A 25,324-nucleotide genomic window follows, 5' to 3' on the forward strand; every position below is an offset into this window, starting at 1 on the left:
AAGGCCTGTGAACACTGCTGCTAACACAACCCACAGCAAACGGAGACATCCTGGATCATCCTGACACTCTTCTCTCGAGCACACACCCAACCCCACCGTCTCACCTCACAGCTGACACCTGGACAAGCTGCTCCAACTAATTCCTCTATCAGTCACCTAAATAAGGTGAAATGCGTACAGATACCCCTAACTCCAGGGGACAGAATGAAAACTGTACTGACTTGTACTTTAGTGGCAGTGCAAGAGTGATGTTATAGCTGTGATGGTCCAGAAATTATGAGGCAAGTCTTGCATTAGAAAGCTTGTCTAACTTCATCCCAACCACACGGTTGGTCCAATGAAAGCTATTATCACTGTAAGAAATCAATCCCTGCCCCTTGCTGGTACTTGAACATAATTTTCAACTTTTCAGAGGCCTGGCTCTGAACTACACGCTTGGGAAGGGCTCCAGAGCCTTAAGTCCTTGTTAACAAAGGTTTTTATTTTTGGCTATTTCAGTTATTTAACATAATTTCTGACTTTTCAGAGGCCTGACTGAACTACACGCTTAGGGAGAGCACTAGACATCTGCAAGGAGCTTCAGATCCTTGTTAATAAAGGTTTTACTTGTAGTTATTTAAACAACACGCTAACAAATCTCTGGCCCTGGGCCAGGGGCCGAACCCTACTTCCACGGGAGACGGAAGGCCTGTGTTCGCTTGTTGTCTTTTAGGGCCTGCAGTAGAAACAAGGCCGGCCCACGAGTGAGGTTTACTTTCTGCGCCAGCTGGACAAGGAAACCCCCCCAGCACCCACCCAGCCCGCTGAGGCGCGTCAGGGGCCGGGGCTGCGCAGCGCGGGGGGCTCAGGGCGGTGCGTTGCCGCCCGCGCCCTCAGGCGCCAGCTTGCCCCTGTAGGGAAGACGGCGGCAGACGCTAGGCCGGGCCACGCGCTCTGCAGCTCGGGCTGCGCAGGCCTCAGGGCCGGGCCCGCGCAGGCGCGTACGCCATTTCCACGAAACAGCCCGCCTGCCCTGTTCCTCGCAGAGGGCACCAGTACTACGCACGCGCTGAGGTCCACCGCCCCACGCAAGCCACCTGACTGCGCAGGCGCAACAGCTCCGCCGCGAGTCCCCCGGGGCAGGCGTAGGCACTGCGCATGCGCCCCGGCGAGCGCTACGTGCTAACGTAGAATTCGCGCAGGGTGTGAGCCTGCGCAGGGCCAGCGGGGCTGCGTCTCGCGCCTGCGCAGAGCACGGCCGCGGGGGCTTGTGGGATACTGCGGCCCAGACAGGCTGGTGAGGCAGGCGGCGGTTGCTACTCGGCAGCAGGCGTTTTTGTGCGCGGGGCCCGGGCCCGCGGCCGGCGGGAAGCGGCCAGAGGCTGCCCGGTCCCTAACGCGCCCCCCCTCCCCGATGTGTTTGTAGCGTTGGAGCGGGCGGCAGCGCGATGGCCTCGAGCAGCGGCACCGACGTGATCCAGGTCACCAACGTCTCCCCCAGCGCCAGCTCCGAGCAGATGCGGACGCTCTTCGGCTTCTTGGGCAAGATCGAGGAGCTTCGCCTCTTCCCCCCCGAGTGAGTGCGGCCGCCGTCCCGCGGAGCGCGGCTCCTCCCCTCCGGGCCCGCGGCAGACGGCTCCCCCCGCCTCCCCGCGCCCCCCCCCCTCGGCGGGGCCGCGGCCCGCCCCCTTCCGCTCCCGCGCCTGCCTGAGGCCGGGCTGCGCCGCCCCGAGCCCGGCCTCCTCCGCGCGCCCGGGTCTGGCCTGCAGGGGGCGTCCCAACCCCCAGCGTGTGCGCGGCTGCTTCCTGCTCGCGGCTTTCGCAAGGGGCTGGCGGCTCCTGCGCGCGCTCTGCCACGAGCCCGGCGCTTCTGCAAGCCCCTCTCGGCCCGCGTGCTGCCCGCCCTGCTAAAGGGGCCCTGCGAAGCAGCAGGACAGGTGGGAGCGAGCCCGGAGACAGCGCTTTTCATTGTTAGGAGAGCGAGGCCTGTCTCCCCCCCTCCAGCCCACCCGGCCACAGCCACTGGGGCCCCTTCCAGTGGGGATGATGGCCCACGGGGGGCTTGTTTGCTGAGGTGTTGAGATTGGAGCCGATTGGGAGAGAACCGGCTGTTAGGAAACCCCATTGCAGCTTCTGGTGAAACATCTGAGCCCAGAGGCTGTGAGGGGCCTGCAGCTTGGGTGCTCGCCCCGTCTTAAATAGTGCCGCCAAATGGAAATTCAGTTACTGATTTTCCAGCAGCCGATGCACGAGAAAGCAGGGCCTGCGGCCTTCGTGGAGTAGGCGTCAATCACCTTTGCTCGAGTAGAAGTAGAAGCGGGAGTTAGTGAGAGGTTAAGGTGTTCCAAGTAATGACGCTTCATTCGTGTGGAGCATGGATACTCCCCGCATGCGACATCTGTGTCTGTGTGTAAGAAGCAAGCCATATGCTGGACCGGTCATTTGACAGACTGCCCTGATGTCGACTCTTGTTTGTTATTCTTTTGTCTCTTAGGAAAAGATACCAATTATTTTGGGCGGAGCTTCAAATTGTTATTAAAAATAAAGATGCCTCTGCATGAAAAACTCTGTCCTGTCATATTCCTGCCCCCCTCCCCACATGCTTCCTGTCATATTCCTACCCCCCCCCACACTTCCCCCACATGAAAAAGAAAATTTTCCCATCCTTTTTGGATGTGAATTCACATATTCAACACTGTATCCTGCTTTTAGTGTTTGCTTTGTACTGGACACTTTGTAATGAAATTTGGAGTATCAAAGAAGACAGAATGGGCTCATAATTGGAACGGGTAAACACTTTTTATGAACTGTGAGTTTTTTTAAATTGTTAATAGCTGAGGAAGTCATTTAGATGCCACAGACCTTCATTTTTTTTTTCTCCAGGAAGGCCAGAAACACCTTTTAGTACATTTAACTTGTTTAAAAAGTCATAAGTCTGTTGCTGTGTTTGAGTGCCCAATAGTCATTAATTTTATCTTTACATCTTCTCTGTATATGGGGAATAGTGTCACTATTATACAGATGCAACCAGGGCAGGTTGAGTGATTTGCACAAATTCTGGTCAGTGCCTTACAGCCCCTGACATTAATTGCTATGCTATGGAACAGGGGTTGTCAACCAGGGGTATACATACCCCTGGGGGTACTTAAACTGGTCCTAGGGGGTACGTGCAGGTGGGTGGGGATGGAGTCTCACCACCTCCCAGGAGCAGGGCCAGGGCGGGGCAAGGACAGCAGTGCCCCTCTGTGAGGAGGGGAAGCTCGCACCTGGCAGCTGCTGCCGCCACACACCAGCCTGGTGAGCTGCTCTGCCCTGCAGAGGGGCACCGCTGACCTTGCCCCACCCTGGTGAGCTAATTCTTCACTCTTTTGCCTCACCTTATACAAGTTTCCCTCATCCCCCACCCGCCCCATTTAGATGTGTTCACATGCATTTTGACTCTTCATCAGGTCCATCTCCTTGCTCACCCATCTACTCATGTTCAGTTTCCCTTTCTCGCCAGCTCCTCGTGTCCTTGCTTCATTTCAGGAAGACGTTAGGCCCAATTACAGGAGGCATGGAGTCCAAAGGAGAGACAGACACCTGGCTTTTGGTGTGAGGCTTAGCTTTTCACTCAGTTTTTGAGGGGTGCCTTAAGTCTAAAAGGGATGAGCACCACAGTTTTAGAGCTTCTCAAATAAAGCCTCTTTGTCCTGTCAAACTCTCCTGAAGAGAGACCAGTTTCATCACAAAAAGTTATTAGACTAGGTTAGACTTGGTTATATTTTAACAGGTAGATTGATTTAACTAAGTCAATTTATATAATGACATAAATTACCAAGTGGAAGGCCTTAATTTAAATGATCTTAGGAGGGCTTGAACTAGATAAGCCGAGGTCCCTTCGAACCTTAACTTCCTATGATTCTGTCTATTGTAATCAAAGTTTTTATTTGTACTTCAGTTCTTTTTTAAAGAGAGACTCATTCTCATTGGTTAATTTAACCATTAAAATGCACTGTTTTACAGTTAAATAGAAACTTTATACCAGGATTTGGTGCACTTTCTTGCTACATAGTGGGGGGTACCTTACCCATAGGCATTTATTTAAGCAATGGTGTAACTTGTTATTTTCAGATTCTTATTAATTTTATTTAGTATGATATATATATATATATATATATACCCCCCAAGTTTACTTATTTACTAGCTAATTTATTTGTTTACCCATTTGTTTTTGTTAAATAAATGTCAGTTATTAACTTAATAGTTAATTAAATGTACAATAACATATAAAATATGTTAATAAATAAAACAGCCTTAAACCATGGTGCATCATAGAGTGAGGTCCTGATCCCTGTGATGACTTCAATCTCTTGCACCCAATAGTATAACCCCTGGGTCTCCTAGAACCTCAAACCATTAATACAAGATTCATCCTGTTGTCAGGCTCTGTATGTTATTGAGCCTGACTTCAGAAGTTAGATGTACTCCTGATTCTGTCATACAGAAATACACAAAATGCATGTAGACTAAACATTTTGACAGATGTTTAGGTTAACATTCCAGATTCAGGACATTTAAATAAATGTTGTATGAGGTTATAGTTAGCTTAGAGCTTTTATATTAAATTTCATTTAATTTTAATTTAATTTTACCAGTTTTATTTTTAAAATTAAAATTATAATTTAAATAACAAACCTCATTTTAAATATTTTTTTAATATATAAATTCAGTACTTTAATATGCTTCATGCTGATTAGGAGAGATATTATGACTTAATAACACTGCAAAATAGAATTTATCTGTTTGCCAAGTATACAACTCATAGTATCTCTTAAAAAAATGTTAGTGTCCCTAATGAGAGCTCTACAGAACTCATAATGTGGGCAAGAAGTGAAAAAAAAAAAGTAAAGAATATTTTGTATACCTGGATCTTGTTTTATAAGAGAAAATTATCAGAAATATATTGCATAGGACTACTAATGCTGGAGCCTTCAAATGCATCAAATTGCATTACTGTTCTTACTGATATATTCTTTCTGGCTCTGATAGTAATGGTTATATTCTTGAGTGTGATGGTCTTTGGCTTTTATGTTTACAGTAATCAGGGGTTAGGTGGAACAATCAAACACTGTTAAGCTAATATTAAATTCAGTTGCGTGTTTGTTGCTTGACAAAATGTTACCTTGTTCTCCACTTATTTTAAAGAGAGCTCTGATTGAAAGCCTAGCTGGCTTGTATTCAACCCAGAGAGAAGCACCTTGAAGAACTGGTCTTACTACTGTTTCTGGACATTCATACAGTGGTAGTTCTTTGCTATGCTACCTGTTAACTCTGACCATTGACTGTGCCTCATGTCTGCAGGTTTTCGCTGTAAACCATATTTCTGTCAGTTTGAAGGCTTGGCTACTGCAACACATTCTACGTGGGCCTTGAAACTTCTAGCTCGTATGAGAGCTGATTTTCCTTGGTGTAAACTGAGAAGAATCTTATCTTTGTTCCCTCTTGTAAACAATCTGCTAATTAACTTCTGAGCAAAATATGCTTCTTATAAAATCACGGGGCCTGTATCTTAAGCGTCTTGAGATCTTGTATCAAGGAAGAGAGTACCGGGAATACTAGTATCTTGTACTAGTAGGAGAGTACTTTGATTCATGTGTCCAGACAAGACATTCTGTATTGGATCTCTGCCTCTGGAATTTCATACTGATGCATGCTAATTAATTTTTGGATGTGGTCTGCTACCAACATCCTGCTTCTGCATCTTGTGGTTGTGATTCGTCAATATAAGTTTATCTTCAGTTACTGTGATTCCTAGGAGAAGATACAAAACTGAAATCCCTATTACAGCTTGTAGGTTTAAACCTACTCTGTAGTGACCACAATTTTTTAGTCCTAAATTCAGTGAATGGATAAAAACAACCAATTCTGCAAATGAATTTGCTTTTGTTAACCTTATATCTAACACATTTCTTTCTTTTTTTAGTGATTCTCCTTTGCCTGTCTCATCACGTGTCTGTTTTGTAAAGTTCCATGATCCTGACTCGGCAGTTGTGGCCCAGCATCTGACAAACACTGTATTCGTTGACAGAGCGTTGATAGTCGTACCATATGCAGAAGGTTTGTGAATTGTTTAATGGCCTATGAAGCCATCATATGATGGCATTTTACTTCAGTATAATTCTGTAGAGTGAGGTTTAGTAGCATGCAAAACATCTGAGATTTATTAACATTTTGAAACCCCTGGTATACTGTCATTAGCCTCTGCATTAAAGGAACCCTATTTTTAGTAACACAGTGGAAGCTGGAATATTTGTCTCAATATTTTCTATAAGAAATATCTTAATTTTAGATATTTAAGCAGAATTATTTGTAAATTATGCTCTTGATTCATTTAAGACATCGTCACCATAATTTAAAATACTTGTTTGCATAAGAAACTTTGTCTGAAAGATGACTTATTCAGCACTTGCACTTTTACATAATCTCTTCATGAGAGTTTTCTCTTTTGAGAGTGAATGAGAAAGTGGATTAGCAGGGTTTTTTTTGCAATGTCCTGATCCTTCATTTAGTTGAGAGAATCTCTGAAGAAACCCTCCCCCTCACTCTAAATTCCAGTATACCAGGGGTTTGAATGATTGTTCTATAAACTGAAAGTGAGATCTTCCAAAAGGTGCCAAATGGGCACTGGGTATTAGATTTATTCCATGTTTTCTTGTTCAGCCTTGCTATACTTGATAGAATTTCACTAAATAATAAATTCTTCTCTCTGTTATTTGTGTGTGTGATTTTTGTAGTGGAGAAGGCAAATGCAAAGCCCTTCCAGATGACTGAAAAACAGTGGGTCCTCTGCAGCTACAGGGGATTCTAGACATTAACTAAAGGCCAGCAAGCACTCAAGTCCCCAAGTGTTTTCCTGGTGTAATCACTTGTTAACTCCATTTTCTTTTTTTCTTTTTTCTTTTCTTTTTTTATCTTTTATATTTTTAGGGTGTTACAGTAACTTGAAAGGCAATGAACAGGGGTTTTGGAACTTACCTTAATGTGCTGAGAAGAGAACACTTCTTACAGAAGTCTTATTAAACTCTTCTAGATTTACTTCAGAAGTAATTTATTTCAGATATGCTGTTTCTTGATTTACTTTAAAAATAATTAATTTTCTCAAGTCTCATGAATACAGTAGAATCTCTGCAATTTAAATCAGATTATAGTAATAAACCTTACGGTCTGTGGTCAGATCTTTGTCAAAGCAGCGTAATTCTAGTGGCTCTCTAATGAGGGCAGAGCAACAGGTTTGGCTTAAAAATAAAATTATAAAGAAATTAAGCACGTAAGTCTTAATTATTGATTTCTGAATTTGCAACATGACTTGTACTTCAGTTATTTTTCAGTGTACAGAATACCTTCCGAAAGTTGTAGCCTGTTTGCTATAGTAAGCAGTGGAGTTTAAAGGAATCTCTGCATTTTTTTAATGACTATATTAAAGCATGCTGTCCGTTTGTATTGGTAGCATTTAAATATTCTATGGGCCCCCTATTTAAGATTGTTAAACTGCCACACGTTACCGCTAAGTAATGTGATTTTTCTCTTAGTTAGTATAACTTTTTGTCCATTGTGCTTGATGGTGGATAAACCTGGCACATGCCCCATAGTTGCAGATCAGAGCATGCTAAAGATGCTATGATGCAAGCCTGGCATACACTAATATATTAGGGGGCCTAATTTGATAAAGGAGTTTCTTGTAGGCTGAGCAGCAGTTTGTAGCTCTTGTAATGTTCTTTGCCTAATTATATGGTGTATCACAATAGCTTGCTCTTCTCTACTTAAACGTGTCCTTTATTTTTTTGCCTTTGTACCTCTGTAGAATATAGTCTTGATTCTCCCAATGCTTAGGGTTCCAATTCAATGAGATACTTAAGCACAGAATAACAAGGTGCTTAAAATCACTGAGATTGCTCATGTGCTTTAGACACTCTTAAGTACTGTGCTCAACTGGGGCCCTTTAATTCTTATTGTGATATTCTGTGTTAATGTTCCCTTTTACTAAAGAAAATGTTAATTATTGCCCTGAACATATGATAGTCCCCTCTATTGCAAGCACACACCAATTTTAGCATGTATGGGCGTTTCATGTTGGCTGTTGCTCTGTGTAAAGTCTACGGTAAGGTTTAGAATCAATTGTAATTATCACTGTGATATTCCTAGTTTTGAAGGACCTTTAAAAATTAAAGGTGGCTGTGGGGGGTTATTTAGGTTCTTTGGTTAATGTTTGTTTCTTTTGTCTGTTTCTTTTTCTTTCACTTCTACACATTCATGCAGTATTTCATGGTTCTAACAAAGCAGCAGTAAAAAAAAACTCTTGACGCATGAAAATTAACTGGTGAGGGGCCTCATTGCTTTTTTTTTTAAATTGTAGTTTTATATATTCTAAATATTTTTAAAATTTAGAGGATCAAATGCATGATTTTTTTTAATGAATGCAGATCTTCTATGAGGTGTCTCGAGATAAGTCTGAGAGGATTTGTGTTTAGATACCAGAAATGTTGTAGTCTCAATAAATTGAAATGTTTAGATATAATTTATATCCTCCGAGACATAATTTTGCATGCAAAATTACCCCATAATCTCTGTAGGTATGTTAATATATTACTGCATTGATGCCCTTTATCTAAATGACCTTTTTCCCCCCCTCTCCCTCCATAACTTTTGGTATCTAAATTGATGACAGCTCAATGACCAAGCAAGATAACAGTGCTGTGTATTATACATTTGTTTATATTATCGGCACTTCTCAGTATAGGTGGAAGGAACCATTACCTTTATTTAACAGTGGTTTTTCTTTTTTGTTGTTGTGTTTTACAGTTCTTTTCCCTGGTTCAGCCTGAACTATATACCAGGCCCTGCTGAAAATACCACCCAACAGTTTTCTTCTGCAGCTTATCCAGTTTCTCTTAAGTGCCCTGTACATATTGTATGTTTTATGATGAGATGCAGTTTCTTAATATGTATTACAGAAACACTACTGGTATTTGCAAATATATAGTAAAATTGTATTATTGAACTCTCATTTGGGGGCTTGGGCACATTAACAGATTAATCCATCTGTATAGGGCTTTTGCTGTTGGATAGAATACAAATTATCCACATAAATACTTGTTTCATAGTAGGACCCTTAAGATTTGTTCTATGTGCAGAATAGGTAGTAAACTCAGACACTTGTCTTAGTTGGCTACAAGAGTTTGGGCTGGAAGTTTCTTCTGAAATGACAGTATGTAGTAGCAACCTTGGTACAGTAAACATGGCACATATTGGAACATATGCATTTTACTGCACAGGTAAGGAATGTGCCACAATGTACTGTATATACACATCCACCCACACATACACAGCGTGTATTTGGAGATCTGCAGAGACTTTCATGTTCATTTGATGAGTCAGCAAAAGCCCTACGCTTGATTCAGCAAAATATTTCCTTACCTTCTCTTAATTTTTACAAAATTTGTGTGGTAGGTGTAAAAGAAATCATAGTGAACTGTACCATATTATTAACCCCTAAATCAAACTTTTTTTGTCTTGTGTATCTTGATTTTTCTGTGTGCTTTATAGTGAAGCAGCCGACACGAGTCGTTGTTCATAAAACAGCTTTTGAAAGTTGAGAGCACACCCCTGGAGAACCGACTGTGCTTGCTTACGTTTGGTTCATGACTTAAAAATCGAGTACAGGTGATGAAATCTTGGCAGTGTTAACAAAAAAGTAGTGTGTATTGTGCTATTTTTTGCTCTAGAAACTTAACCATTTGTAGAGAAAAAGGAACAGTCAAATTTTCACACATTGAAGTTTCATTCTGACATAAAATTTAATGATAAATATTAATAGACATCAAGCTTTGTATTTTAGCCAACATAAGTACTTTCAACAAACTCAGGTGGTCTATCAGGGAGACATTTTCTGGGTGTATTTGTGTATTTTCTGACCATGAGATAGAATGCATTCTAATGCAAGGCTGTTTCTCTGCAGGAGTTATTCCTGATGAGACTAAGGCTTTGTCTCTCTTGGCACCAGCTAATGCTGTGGCAGGTCTGCTGCCTGGAGGTGGACTCCTGCCTACTCCCAACCCACTTTCTCAGGTAGGTTTTCATATTAGATTTGAGTGATACAAACGCTATATTTATCTATAGTCTGCCAGACCTTAACAGCATTTATGCACATACATTTGTCTGCTCCAACGAGCCGCGCTAGATTAATCGAGTCTGCTCCACATGCAAGCTTGATGCACATTTTGCCATTTATACAGATGTACGCGCCAAAGCACTGGGCACTTTTAAAAGCGGCACTGCTGTGCAAGCATGTGTACAAATGCCCTAACTTACTTGGCTGATACTTTCTTGGCTTAAATATGTAGAGCTTGCAAGAAGAAAATTGGCCACGTGCTTAATTAATTGACATAGTGATTTAGTTATAAATATTTATCTACAGTGCTTTCAGTCATCTGTCATGCTGAACTGTGTGGTGCTAGAATGACAAGCTTCTAGGCAGAAGACATTTTTATTTTTTTTATCATTCTCAATGCTTCCAGTACAGTTTCTGATAACCTGTATAAATCTTATAATTTCTAGCCGTGGAGAGGATGTGCTTGGTGCCAAACTATTCTAATGCTCTTACCAGAGTTTTATATTGCAGCAGTTTCTCAGTTTTATGTCTCTTTACATTAAAACTATCAAATCTCTTAGTGTACAGAATTGACTATAGGTACAAGTATCACTTGAAGCATTAGTTTCTTCCAGCACAGTTTGAAATATGCTTTACTGTGGAATTAGCTTAGTACAAGTATGTATAACATCATTGGAAAGTGTAATGGTGCCTAACTCTTAGATTCCTTTTTAAATCCATAGCACCCAAGCTGCTATTGCCTGTCAGTAGGACTTAGGAGTCTTAACTCTATCAGGCTCCTTTAAAATTTGAGTTTATCTTTGCATAGAATTATATTTAGAGATTTAAGTGCATGCATTTTTATGTGGTTATTTTAAGCTGGAGTTAAGGCGCATACTTGGACAGGGAATACATTTACTGAGTATGTTAAATCATAGGCTTGTTTCATTAAAAAGAAAAATAATTTCTTCTGTCTTTTTTTAATTGATTTTTACTTCTAAAATTGCTGCAAATTGTTAGTTATAGGGTGTGAGGTTGTTGCATGGCAGCTACATAATTGTTCACTAAACTATAATCCCTCACCAGTCAAAACCTACTGACAAGATGCATTTATGGAGACATACAGAACCTTGTATTGAGAATGATGAATGAGGAGGAAAGAAATGTCAGTTTGCAGTGCTCGCTATGAGTTGTTTTAACTTTTAAATATAAACTACTCGCTTAGAAATCAATACAAAAAACGTATTGAAACCCTACAGTAAAATTTTAGAGTAACTTTCTGACACAGATTGTTACCTTTTAAATGTTTTTGAATATAATAGACAAAACTTTCCCTGGTTCCCCCTCCCATTCTCAGGGGGGACTGGAGGAAATAATGTCTTGAATACCTTGAGTAGAAACTTTGATATTTCTCATTTTGCAAATTTATGTTTAAAAGAAACACAGGGTGCTCTTAGTGACCTTCTTGTGAAAGGATTTGCCATATATGGAGTCGTGTTTTGAGTTTTAGTTAGGAATCCATATAATATCTTGGATGATAGATGTTAATTGTACCATTGTGTATGTTACAGATTGGTGCTGTTCCTTTAGCTGCTTTGGGAGCTCCTGCTCTTGATCCTGCCCTAGCTGCACTTGGTCTTCCTGGAGCAAACTTAAACTCTCAGGTATAAAATTCACTGTTTTATGTAATGTATCTGGCAGACTTAGGATCTCATCATCATGGAGTACCCAATATTCACTGTTGTGTTAAGTCACTGATTCAAGATCTGGACTAACCACATGTAATTCTGAATAGGTGCTACAAAAACATTGCTATACCAAGAGACCGTTGAGGGCTTAGAGCACAGTCTTCAAATGGTGTATAACACTGGTCAGCAACCTTTTCAGGCTACGGACTAGAATGACCCAGTTTGGGTTGGGGCAGGTTCTGGGACCCAGCTCCAGCCAGCAATTTTTCCCGGGTTGGGGAGAACAAATGTCACCAAAGCTACATATTTACAGGCCAAACTGAATGGCTCTGTGGTCCAGATCTGGCCTGTACAATATAGGTTGCTATGTAGCATTGAGCTAGCTCTACTAGACTTTAACATGTCAGATAATAAATTAATGGGGGAAAATATTGAAAAAATATTTCATTGGTAGAGCAGCACTAACATGTTCTGAACATAATAACATTCCATCCAAGGATTACAGATGGCTTTTTAAATCCATAGATTTGGAAAGATCATGCAGGTTTCTGATGATATTGTAGAGTTTCTGAAACAGTGCTTTTATGGAAATAGGTGGGAAAATTCATAAATAATCATCCTAAGTAGCACTTGTGTAATGGATCTTATGTTGACTCAATGTGTCATCACTGTCAGCTTGTATGCTAGAGCAGTTCTGCATGCTGGTTCTGGTGCTAGTGCAGATCGGGCTCACAGACAGGCCATGTATGCTGGATCCAGCATGCAAGGCCTGTCTAGCATACTGTATTATACTCCTCATGCAGCATATGCCCTATGCTGGCTGCATGCTGCACATGGGCCCACATGAATTTGATAACCTTGATTTAGATAGTTTCATTGTGTGCTGTCTTTAGATCTTACAACAAAAATGAATATGTTGATCATAATGACATATTTTTACAAACAGAAGTTAAACCATTGTAACTATATAACTTTGAAGCTGTTTTTCTTTCTGGTGGCTTATCAGGCTGATGGCAGTGCAGCTTGTATGGTTTGTCAGTTCAGCAAGCATTACCTATGGGAATGAATTAGGAAGGCAATAATACTGGCTGTTAATATGCCAAGTCTAGCAAGCAGCCTTAAGTACAGGTTTGTGTGACCTGGATTTTTTTCTAAGAACAGAAAAGTCTTAATTTCTAGATTAGTTGATACACTACCAAAACAGTTCCCGTCTCATTCCTTGCTCTAAGTATGTGTCTTAGAGATATCTGTGCCAAATCAGTGTCTTATTAAACCATAAGGACATAATTTATAGACACTATGAACGGTTGAGAAAAGTGTCTTGATTCCTTCCTGGAAAGATGCTAATAATGGTATGGACATTCATTAAGGGTATGGACATTCATTTTTATAGCACTATAAAGTGCTTTACAAAAATGAACTTAAGGGGGTAGACAGATGTTTTAAACCATGGGTGGAGAGCTACAAAAATCATCTCAGAGGCATGCTCTCCAGCTAGGGGGCTGCTGTTTTGCTCTTCCTACCCCCAGGGGAACCTCTCAGTGAACTCTTCCTGCTGCTGCTGTCACTAGAGGAGCAGAAGATTTTCCCGCTAATCCAGCAGGAGTTGTGGCAGTGGGAAGAGCTTCCATGGCCTTGCGCGAACCAGGTGCACCTTGTGGCTGCTGCCATTAGCAACAGGTGGTGTGCCCCCTCAGTGGTGGCAGCAGTGGCACCTGTTCCTGCCAGTGCTGCTGCTGCAAGAACACTAGCAGCAGCTGGAAGAACACTAGCAATAGGTTGGAGGAGGCAGAGAGAGTGAGTAGAGGACTGTGGGGTGTTGGAGGACCAAGAAGACTAGTACTACATGCAAATAGACAGCCATTGCATATGGGGCTGCAAAAGGACTTAGTACTATAGAAGATCCTTTTTGCAAAAGGAACACTTGTTGCAAATCTGCCATTTTGGTTGTACTACAGTCTACAGATGGTATGCATGTCTGTCCACTAGTTTTTGGTAGCGCTACAAATGTGCTTGTAGTGCCAGAAATGAAGTGGCTGCCGATGTCCTAACTGGCATGTTAAAAGGAAAGCACTTAAGGGTTATGTGGTCTTCCTGGAGAAATGGCTATCTTCTGAGAAGGAACAGTCAGCATATCTTGCTGAAACAAGGATTTCAAAACGGAACGAGGGCATATTAATGCCTGAGGCTTTTTTCAACCATAAGCAGTTCATGCTCTTGCTTGTTCCATGTATATTCGAGCATGTTTAGAATGCATATTTCTTGAGCACGCTTCTAAATATGGTTTTATATTTTTCAGTCTCTTGCAGCAGATCAGCTATTAAAACTTATGAGCACAGTGGATCCAAAGTAAGATTACTAATATTATTGATAATATACTAAGATTACTGGTATCTTCAACTTGTTATATTGCAGTACACTTAATCTTGGGTTATCATCTTATATTACTTGGTATTTACCCCATTTCTTAGGTCTAGCCAAATAGAGCGAGATAAATTGTCTTTCTACAAAGCCCACAACAGAGGTTTTGTCTGTTGAGGATGAGGTACAGTAAGGGGGCTCATCTTGTCTAATATAGTTGTGGTAGAAAATTCAGTTTGAAAAGAAGCTGGGAGTGACTAGGGTTTTGATATTGCTAAATTTGAGAAATAGTCCAGAATCAGTAGCTTGATGATATTTAATAAATCTTTCTAGAAAAGAGAAATCACATGCACAAGTATTTTAATGGTGAGCAACTGGTTTAGCAGCACATGTGCAAAAAAGGATCTGGGGAGTATATATCATCCCTTTTCTGGACTCTCCAGGAATAAGAAATTTGGAAAACGTGCCTGTTAAGAAAATTTGAAGGAATTCTGGGTTTATTTGGTATAGAGAAGAGAAGACTAGAAGTCATGAAGAGTCTTCTATTTATGTAAGAAGTTGCTATAAAGAGGGCAGTGATCAGTTGCTGTCTGTGTCCACTGAGGGCAAGTAGGAATTTGCATTCAATTTTGCAGCAGAGATTTAGGTTAGATATTAGATCTTTCAAACTATTTTTATAGTTAAGCACTAAAACAGGCTACATAGAGAAGTTTGGGAATTTTGTCCAGTGTAAGTTTTTAAGGACATTACATAAATGTTTTTCAGGCACAGTTTTAGAGCATAGGGACAGAGTTATGTGACTTAGGGGTGGGAGATACCGCCATATTTTTACAAGTCTCCAATCTAATTTCTGAGAACAAGATGCTAACATGGAGGTCTTCCTTGTATGGGTGAAGCACTTCCAGTTTGTTTACTGTGTCCTCTGAGGAATTACCCTTTCACTTGTTCAACCTCAAGACCCCTACTTTTGCAAAAATACACAAAGTGACATTAGTAATGGGAGTCTGCTCAAAATAGGATTTGGAACCTTTTGCTGTTTGCACATTGGTGCAATAAATGCTAAAGTAAGATGCCTTGTACCTCTGCCAGTACATAGCAGCTTTCAGAATCTACACTATATCAGCAGCTTGCAGGATGAGGGGCCTGTGATATAGCTATACCAGTATGGCAATGAGTACCATATTTATTGTGCGCACACACACACGCGCACACACACACGCGCACACACACCCGCGCACACACACACACCCCCAGAATAAAATACACTAAAATAAATACCAGAATAAAATACACTAAAATAAATAATACACAATAAAATAATACTTGTTTTTGAAAGGCAGAATGAAGAAGAAAAGAGAGCTGCATAGAAACATGACGGAGCCTAATATTCAGCTGACTTACCCTTCTTTTCCTGTTTCAGTAAAGCTGGAACCCTAGCCATTACTGAAGACTAGTCTATATGGGTAGATTTTGTGATTTTGAAAAGAGCTAAATAGTCTCCAAGGCTCTGAGATAGGAGAAAAGAGACCAGGAGCAGCTAGCAGACAGCAAGATTACCCTAAGAAAGGCTAGTTTGATTAGTGGAACATCGAAACTTACAAAGGAGAGATGATTGTTAACACCTTGAAGTGAAGAACAGTGAGCCATTACATCAGTTGATTTCCTCAGCTGCCTGCATAGTAATGCAACAGCTGCTGCACTGTGGAGCAGGAATCAAAGCAGGGTGCTTCTATCCTGGCCAGAAAATTGGCTTCCCTGCTTAATACATGCACCCCAGTTTTTGGAGGGGGCTGCTTTTTGAGGGGGAAAAGTACATGTGGTATGAGAGACAATACAGTGCATGTCACATAGACTCATAAGGCTGGCACAGTACTTTGTTTCTGAGCAGCAGGGAGACCCAGAGGGAGATTATGACTTTCAGTTGAGATTCCTTCAAAGACACCTCAGTGCTTTGGGTAGGCTGCAAACTGACTGGTTTGTGCTAAATTTTTGTATTCAACAATAGTGAATTTTGAAATTTTATTTTAACATAATGGCTTGTTCTAGGTTGAACCATGTAGCTGCAGGTCTTGTCTCACCCAGCCTGAAATCAGATACCTCCAGTAAAGAAATAGAGGAAGCTATGAAAAGAGTACGCGAAGCACAGTCACTCATTTCTGCTGCTATAGAGCCAGGTAATTGAACTTTTAAAAGTGAAATTAGTGTATTGTTATTAATCACAATTTTTGGCAACATAATAGATAAAGATTTATAATGTGCAAAATGATTTAATACTTCATTGTTTATGAATTAGTTTGTACTGTATAGTGTTTTTATTTTCCTGTAGAAGATAAAAATATGTCATTGACTCACCAAATGTTCAGCTAAAGCACACTTCTTATTCTGGGCCAGTGATGTTCAGTCTCTGGTCCCATGCTCTAGTTCCCATGTGTGGGGTTTGTCCACCCATGCAGTCTGGTGCATGGGCCCACAACATCTGGACTGTGGCAGCCTCCTATCTGTCTGGAAATTTTGTAGTGGAGCAGTGGTGGCAGCAATAATTGCCTGGGAGTAATTAACAGAGTGTAATTATTTTAAATCACTGGTCAGGAAACTTCGATTTAATCACTGTTTTCTACAAAAAGTGCATTCTTGTTGTTTGATGATAACCTTCATTAAAATATTCTCAAACAGGGTCTCTTACAGCCTGGCAAGCCTGCCATGATAGGTGTCCCTTCTACCATACCATTCCCTCACTAGATCTCAAATCACTGGAGGGGCTATACTCAAACTTATCCCTCAAGACTTCTGGAATAGTCTGCTGAAAATGTTTCTCTTTTGTTTCTACTGCCTCTCCCTCCTTGCTTTTATTTCTAGACTCCTCCTCCTTGCCCAGATCTACTCCACCCCCAGAAATCCTCTATTCATTTAACTTCTTGAAACTTTGCACTTTTAGAGAGAGGTAAGGGCTTGACTGTGTACACACAAACTTGAACAGAGACAACAGGGCTCATGGGTAGGTAATCAGGTCTGTTAACTTTTATCTCTCATTTCCGTATACTGCTGTTAACAAGGTTGTTACCTCTGGAGAGACAAAGCCACAGTTTGAGAACTGAAACTAAGTATCACAGAGATTCTTAATGGGATCTTCTAGACTGAGCACTGAGTCGCATTGGGCTCAGTGGTGTTCTTTAATTTTTACTAATCTATAGAGGAGCTTCTGGGAACCCCATAAGATTGGGCCCCTAATATAGTCCATGGCCTGTTGTGACCTATTTATAAAACTTTTCTAAAAAGGTTACATGAATATATGGTCTCAAATATACTGTATATAATTAGAAGTTATAGTCCCTATTCCATGATAATATCTTTGAGCTTTAACATATTTTAAGTTAAAAATACCTTTATATAAAGGTTTATCTTTTTTTAAAATGCATCTTAAAAATACAAAAAAACCGCAACTAAATAAAAGTAAAATCTTATTTAAATAAAAATCCATTTTTTTAATTGTTGATTTGTATCCACCCTGGCAATTAACACTGCTACTGCTCCCCCACCACCAAATTTCTTGGCCTGTGGACCAAAAGTTGAGCACCACTCTTTTAGGTTGGTTGATTGGACACTGGGTGGAGCAAGCTGGAGAACAAACAGGAATAAGTTTATGCATGTTTTGGAAAGAACTTAGGTTTTGAAGATGAACTCTATTACCAGTTTTTGTTAAAAACATCAGGTGCTTCCAAGAATATGAACTCTGGTCTTATTAATTGTTGGGGTTTTTTCGCTGTAGAGACTCCTATAAAGGAGCCAAAAATGGCATTGAGAGGTTTCCTAGCTTCAAATGAATTAGCAAGGATGTTGAAACTTTAATATCAAAGTTTTTTTCTTTCAACACTAGTATCAATGTAACTTGAATCTTCATTAGTTTGATGAAAAATCACTTTGCCAAATAAGGTTTCATGTTACAGCTGTGTTAGTTATTTGCTAGTCTTCCGGTAACATCTTCTGAGAACCAGAATGACGGACCCAAATTTCTACTATAAAGAGATAAGAACAAATAAAAAATAGCAACCCGGTAGGCTTTCTTTTTCTTTGTCTTGTCAGCACCGTTGTTTTTTCTCTTATGGATCTCCTTGAAAACTAACAGCTTTATTTTGTTTTTGCATTAACATTTTTCCATTTTAACACTAGATAAAAAAGATGAAAAACGAAGACATTCAAGATCACGATCACGATCGCGGCGGAGGAGAACTCCTTCTTCTTCTAGGCACAGGTAAAATTGATTTGATAATGTAAACAAGTCAAACTGTCTGAAATAATAATTCCAATTACCTTTAAAAACTAAGCTCTTCTCATACAGAGAAGGTTGATAGTTGGTCAGTGTGGGGTGTGCGAGTAAGCCCAACTTCTGTAGCATGCTAGGAACCTGAGTTGGAAAATGACTTTGTATAACAGACTCAAACTGTATTGAGCCATAAGGAGCTGCATGGGCATCTTCCAAAAGCTGCATAGGGTTGCCTGCTGACATCTGGTTCCAAGCAAATGAGTAGTTTCTATCAGTGCAACTCAAACACAATGAGTCTCGATGTTTTTATTCGCTATACTGATTCCCTTATATTGCAGAGTTCTGATACTTTAAATCTGCCCTCTCTTTCATTTTTACTTCAGTATTCCAGTGGTCCTGGTCATTACTTGCCTAGATTTTTGCATCCCCTTTCTAAAGTGACCATATTTTCAAAACCAGCAATGAGAAGTTGGAAGTTCTGTAACAATGTACTTTTGAGATGGGACATATTCTTTTTTTTTTTTTTTTTTTTTAAACGTGTGCTGATACTATTTCTGATTCAACAATGGCATGTGCTTATTTCAGAGTAGATAATTCTCCCCCCCCACCACCACTCCAAAAGCAAAACTTTAGTAAAAGTGTTACTCTCTCATTTGGCTTCACTCCAAACACTGTTTGTTCCACTGAATGCTGTTTCATGGCATTTCGTTTAGAACGTCTTCAAAAAAACAAACCTCTGAAAACGTTTTTCAGTTAATCTGTTGTAAGGCTGGGATATTTCAGGTGTCCTGACAAAAAATACTTGCGTTGTCCTGTAAAACTGGAACGTATGGTTACTACATATATTTGGCCTCCAGACTGACCTTGTACCAAAATAGTCTGTCCAGTGCCTCTCCACATTACTCCATCTCTTCATACTGCTTCACTGTTTCCATAAACCTGCATTAAGTCTCTGAAATGCATTGCTGCTGCTTGTCTTTGACCGGTCTGCCAGTGTACCTGGAACACATGAACAAGTACTATTTCCCCCCCCCCTCCCGGCTCTTGATTCTGTATCTGTTTCTTCTGTATTGCTATTATGCCTCCTGCAATACGTGACCAGCAGTCACTTGATCATTTTCAGATTATTCCTCAAACCTTTGTGGTCAGTCAGTGTTTTTCAGCCACTATAGGAAAGCTTGCTTACTAAATCAAATAATGCCACCCAGTTTGAAGTATCTGTTGCTTATCCACCTCATGTAGTTGTGACACCATTTTTTTCTGTAACTTGTCTCAGAAATGGCATTAACCATACATGCTCTATCATCTGAACATTTTGCTGCACGTGGCATCAGTATTTGACACATAGCTTCTAAATAGTATGTCTTGGGTCAAATCTATATTTGTAATTCTGCCGTCAATGTACTGTTACTAGGCGATCAAGAAGCCGATCGAGGAGGAGGTCCCATTCAAAGTCAAGAAGCAGGCGGCGATCTAAAAGTCCAAGGCGGAGGAGGTCTCATTCGAGAGAGAGAAGCAGAAGATCTAGGAGCACATCCAAAACCAGGTAATGCCCTCATGAAACCTCTGAATGTAAAAAGGACATGAAATTAATTTAGCAAAAGAAAATCAGCTGCTTGGGAATATTTGATGACCTTGTTACTAATAGAGTGCTGCAAGTTAGCAGTCTGAACTCTGATAGTTACTTACACGATGAGATAAAATGAACTTGCTAACTCCTATACCTTGTTAATTTTGTATGAAGTCTGTGTTTTCCCTGTAAATGCCCAATGTTTAGCACCTAAAGAAACATGACTTCATTTTCATAGGGGATAAGAAGCTCCTATTGTTTTAAGTGCAAAATATGGATGCATTTCACACTTGAAAATTGTAAAACCTGAGTGATTTTGAAAATCTTTATTTCATTCACTTAAAGGGATAAAAAGAAGGAAGAGAAAGAAAAGAAACGTTCTAAAACTCCACCAAAAAGCTACAGCACAACAAGACGATCTAGAAGCACAAGCAGGTATAGTAATTTGCTTCTTAGTTCTGTTTCCAGTGTAAGATATAATGGTATTGCTGCAAGAAGTGTTATTAGCCTGGTTTGGGCAATGTCTAATGCTGAGCCTCTCAAAGAAAGTGGGGAGATTACTCATTTGCTAGGGAGCATTGCTATAAATTGTGAATTAGCACTTCAGCTAGGCATACAAAGGTGCTTACAGAAACTGCAGTGAAACTAGACCCTTTTAAGACTAACTTGCAGCTCCCATTTAAAAGTAGTGGTATCCAGTGGGAGGAGAATCAGTCTTGTGCCATAGCCTTGATACCAGCAACTGTCTGGTGACCCTGGCTCTGGCATCTCTGTGGTTTTTCAGACATGAATTTTAGCACAAATAAGACTGAGCAAGTGGTGCTGGACTTGGAAAGGTTGAGAACCCAGGTTCTCATCCTTTGTTGTGATTGTTTGAAATGAGAGATGGACCCTCACTTATTTTGCTCACTGCCAAAGGGGAAAATATTGTTTCAAATAAGCACTTTTTAAGTATATCAGCACAATGATCCCATTCTTTTCTCTACTGTATGATGCACTTAATTTTTTTCCCTTAAGTTTACTTGAAGTTACAACTTTAACACTGAAAATAGATTTCTGCTCTTTGCATGGCAAAATGAATATTGAGCTTTTCAGGCCTTCTGGGTTATTTTCAATGTACAAGACGAACTCGCTTTTGTGAGACTCTTTAAAATGCTTCTAGAGCTCATTACTTGTGTTTACAAGTCAAAACTCTTTTCCAATTGAGCAGAAACTCTACCTGATAGCTGAAAATCAAGCTCTTTATCTGACTCCTGCTACACTACCTACAATAGTCTGTAATAGGATCTTAGCTGAAAATTTTTATTTAATGACAGGGCAAATAAACATAATACAGCTTGCCCTTCATATCCACAGCTGCCTTGTCTTTGTAGTGCTCCTAATCACAAACTACTTCACAGTAAAACAAGCAGACATCTTTGTAGGGCAGTGCTCCTTTAGAGTTCAGATAAGTGCCTGTATAAACGTTCTCCATAGAAATGTTGTAGTTTATTAGAGCATTAACGTTGATATGTTTTGGACCACTTCCTCTTCAATGCCTATAGAGAAAGACGGCGCAGAAGAAGCAGGAGTGGAACAAGGTCACCTAAAAAGCCAAGGTCCCCTAAAAGAAAACCGTCCCGATCTCCATCTCCAAGAAGGTCAGTGTGCCTGAAAGCCCCTGAATTTAATGTCTCTCTCTCTCTCTTTCAAAGGTATGTCTGGGGAATAAATGCTGCATGCTTGTAATTCTTGAAGAGCAGTGGCAGATGTAGTTATAGGCAGTCCAGTTTAGGGAATTTCTTGCATTTCACCATAGCTTCAGTGAGAGATGGAGGTCCTGATTTTTGGATTGGTTTCTCAAACTAGCGAATGGAGTGGGGGGGGGTATTGGTTTTTGAAAATAAACTGGTTCATTCAGTCCCACTTGGAAAATTTCCATACACATAAGGTGGTTAGCATCAGGATCAGAGAACAGTAATAAATGGTTCGATGTCTAGTTGGTAGCTGGTATCAAGTGGAGTGCCCCAGGGGTCGGTCCTGGGGCCGTTTTTGTTCAATGTCTTCATCAACGACCTGGAAGTTGGCATAGAGTGCACCTTCAGCAAGCCTGCAGATTCCACCAAGCTGGGGGAAGTAGTAGATACGCTGGAGGGTAGGGCTAGGATTCAGAGGGACCTAGACAAATTGGAGGATTGGGCTAAAAGGAATCTCATGAGGTTCAACAAGGACAAGTGCAAAGTCCTGCACTGAGGAAAGAACAATCCCATGCACTGGTACAGGCTGGGGGCTGACTGGCTGGGCAGCAGCTCTGCAAAAAACGACCTGGGGGTGACAGTGGATAATAAGCTGAATATGAGCCAGCAGTGTGCCCTTGCTGCCAAGAAGGCTAGCGGCATACTGGGCTGCATTGGTAGGTGTGTTGCCAGTAGGTCAAGGGAAGTAATTATTCCCCTCTATTCAGCACTGGTGAGGCCACATCTGGAGTACTGTGTTCAGTTTTGGGCCCCCCACTACAGAAAGGATGTGGACAAATTGGAGAGAGTCCAGCGGAGGGCGACAAAAATGGTGAGAAGGCTGGGGCACATGACTTATGAGGAAAGACTGAGGGAACTGGGCTTATTTAATTTAAAGAAGAGAACACCGAGAGGGGACTTAATACCAGCCTTCAACTACCTGAAGGGGGGTTCACAAGAGGATGGAGCTAAACAGTTTTCAGTGGTGGCAAATGACAGAACAAGGAGCAATGGTCTTAAGTTGCATCAAGAGAAATTTAGGTTAGATATTAGGAAGGATTTTCTCAGGAGGGTAGTAAAACACTGGAACAGAGCGGTGGTGGAAGCTCCATCCTTGGAAATTTTTCAAACCTGGCTAGACAAAGCTTTGGTGGGGATGATTTAGTTGGGGATGGTCCTGCTTTAAGCAGGGGGTTGGACTAGATGTGACCTCCTGAGGTCCCTTCCAGCCCTAACTTTCTATGATTCTGTGATTGCAATTGTATTTGTGGAGTATAAGTTTAGATTACAGTGAAAGTCTTCAGTGTAATTTTAGCTGTATGCTCATATTTCTCAATCTCTTAATGTATTCTTGTCCTAGACATAAAAAGGAAAAGAAAAAGGATAAAGAAAAAGAGAGAAGCCGAGATGAGAGAGAACGGTCAACAAGCAAGAAAAAAAAAAGCAAAGACAAAGAGAAGGATCGAGAAAGAAAGTCTGAGAGTGACAAAGATGTAAAGGTATGCTTAAAGTATGGCTTGGCTATGCTGCCTCTATTTAACACAGTATTGAACTTTGCTTAAGAATCTTGAGGCACATTTTACTTTTTTTTTTTTCATCTCTGCAAAGCAGGTTACAAGGGATTATGATGAAGAAGAACAAGGATATGACAGCGAGAAAGAAAAAAAAGAGGAAAAAAAAGTGGCCGAATCTGCTTCCCCCAAAATCAAAGAGTCTCCAGTGGATAAAGGAAGTGGAGATGGAACAAGAGAATCCAAAGTAAATGGGGATGATCATCATGAAGAGGACATGGATATGAGTGACTGAATGTTGCCTTTGCTGTGAATGCAGCTGCAGACGTGCATCAGTGTCATTCCTGTGTGATTCTTTTATGCTGTACTTGTTTAATCCTAAATTTAGATGTATACAGCTCTAAACTATTAATGGTTGTAAAGCTCCTGATATTAATTTACATCAAAAGCTTTATAGAAAGTGGTCCATGGGTAACCATTCTTGTATGGCCAAATGGGATTGGGTAGCCAAGCGGTTCTTACTAACTTGGTACTGTTTCAAGCAAAAGTGAAAAGCTGCATGCATCTACAGCAGGCATGGGTTTTTTATGTTGTATGATCTCCTCCTTTAGTAAATCAGCTCACTTATGATAGTGTTTCTAGAGTTTGATTCATTGCAGTAATAGAGCAGTATAGGGAATGCACTGACTGCATGTTAATTGTGGCAGAAACATCCTAAATGTTCTAAAAATCCTACGATATATGATGGATCTACTAAAGGTCTTAAGTGTGACTACACGAAAAAGATTGTTACATCTGGAAATAAGCATTCTGATCTAGGTAGATGATCTTTTTTGGCCATGTGGCTGAACGTTTTTTGTGGATTTTGTTTGGCTTTGACAAGGTTAAAATGCACTAACCTTTTTGATGGCTTTTTTACCCAAAGCCATCTTGGGCAGTGAAGAGTAGCATACTTCGGTGGTTCCTAACTTTTCCTTCTCTTAAGCGGGGGAAGGTAAAATTTCCTAATGTAGTAATGCAGAATCTCCACCTGCCTAGTGTCCAGTCATTAGAGGTTGCTTTGTGCAGTTTTCATAACCCAGTTTTTTACTTTAGGTTTTACTTGTTCATGAGCTAAACACATTGCAGAAAGGTAGTGCATTTTAAAATTGACCTTTGTATGCTTTTAAAAGCAAGTCTACTTGATAATGTACTTTTTACTTGATCTCAAGTTGTATAAACTAATAAATTTTGTGTTTACTGTCACTGCAGTAGTAATCTTATGCACACAGTGATTCCATGTTATGCAAAGTAGTTAGGCAAGCTGTTTTCTTAGTTACAGAAGTTTTTGGAGCTATTACTTTTGTGCAGGTAAAAACAAAAGTAGGCTACAGTCTGTGCCATGTTGATGTACAGTTTCTGAAATTGTTTTACAAGACTTTGATAATAAAACCCTGAAACTCATGCTCATGTTCCTGTAAAACTGTAGTTGTATTTATTTACACCATTGAATGTATGAAATTACCTCATTTATTGAGTTGACCTTCCCCCCTCACTCACCTACTTCAACAGGATCGTAGTTTAAAGTCATTCTTTATAATTAGTGTACAAGCAGTGAAGAAAACTGTTAAGCCTATTTCAATGCAGCATGTATCTTATTTTATTTTACCTTAATTGTGGATGAAGGGAATACGCCTAAATGGGACCCTAGAGTATCATAGGATAAGTACTTAAAATATGTATTTGTAAAAAAAAAAAAATGTATTTTCATTGAAATATAAACACTTTCATCTTTTATCTTCTCCAGAATGGTAATGGAAGACTAGCAGAAACAGTAAGGAGAGGAGAGCTTTGAGTATCTGCTACACAACTCTAAAAGCTAACCTATTAAAGAGTTTGATGTGATGCAACAACTTGCTGGTTTTAAATGAGTAGGTTTTCTAAGTGAAACTAAAACCTGGTGCTTGTAATTTGAGTCTAAGTTTAACCACAATTGTTTCTAAACTGTCATTTTCCTGCAGGAATTTTGAAGTGGGAATTGCCATTTAGATATGCAGTGTCATTTTTAGAATTTGTAGAAATGTAACTTTTTAAAAACTGTTTTCAGTATTTTCTCAATACAGAGAGGTCT

At 40.4% G+C, this 25,324-nt stretch overlaps 1 protein-coding gene across 5 annotated transcripts; it reads left to right on the plus strand.

Annotated features, from left to right (window-relative positions):
• Positions 1–1,186: 1,186 nt before the first annotated feature.
• Positions 1,187–24,657, plus strand: SRSF11 (serine and arginine rich splicing factor 11). Of its 5 annotated transcripts, none has more exons than XM_019489114.2 (13): positions 1,187–1,276; positions 1,406–1,555; positions 5,945–6,078; positions 9,977–10,086; positions 11,680–11,772; positions 14,096–14,145; positions 16,204–16,331; positions 18,325–18,406; positions 19,833–19,964; positions 20,334–20,423; positions 21,533–21,628; positions 23,064–23,202; positions 23,312–24,657. In XM_019489114.2, exons 2-13 carry the CDS (start codon positions 1,428–1,430, stop codon positions 23,507–23,509), a joined length of 1,380 nt encoding a protein of 459 aa, XP_019344659.1. In that variant the 5' UTR covers positions 1,187–1,276; positions 1,406–1,427; the 3' UTR covers positions 23,510–24,657. The 5 variants fall into 5 exon arrangements, with proteins under 5 accessions (XP_019344659.1, XP_059583921.1, XP_059583922.1 ...); XM_059727938.1 differs by lacking the exon at positions 1,187–1,276 and adding an exon at positions 22,432–22,535 and having other exon boundaries at positions 1,283–1,555; positions 23,312–23,455; XM_059727939.1 differs by lacking the exon at positions 1,187–1,276 and adding an exon at positions 22,432–22,535 and having other exon boundaries at positions 1,283–1,555; positions 23,315–23,455.
• Positions 24,658–25,324: the final 667 nt, after the last annotated feature.

Source organism: Alligator mississippiensis, chromosome 5 (genome assembly GCF_030867095.1).
Source record: "Alligator mississippiensis isolate rAllMis1 chromosome 5, rAllMis1, whole genome shotgun sequence".
Taxonomy (NCBI): Eukaryota; Metazoa; Chordata; order Crocodylia; family Alligatoridae; genus Alligator; species Alligator mississippiensis.

Coding starts and splice junctions, on each gene's coding strand:
- SRSF11 (XM_019489114.2), top strand. CDS start 1,428: ATGGCCTCGAGCAGCGGCACCGACGTGATCCAGGTCACCAACGTCTCC. Junction 1,556..5,944: donor CTTCGCCTCTTCCCCCCCGA/GTGAGTGCGGCC, acceptor TTCTTTTTTTAG/TGATTCTCCTTTGCCTGTCT. Junction 18,407..19,832: donor CCTTCTTCTTCTAGGCACAG/GTAAAATTGATT, acceptor TACTGTTACTAG/GCGATCAAGAAGCCGATCGA.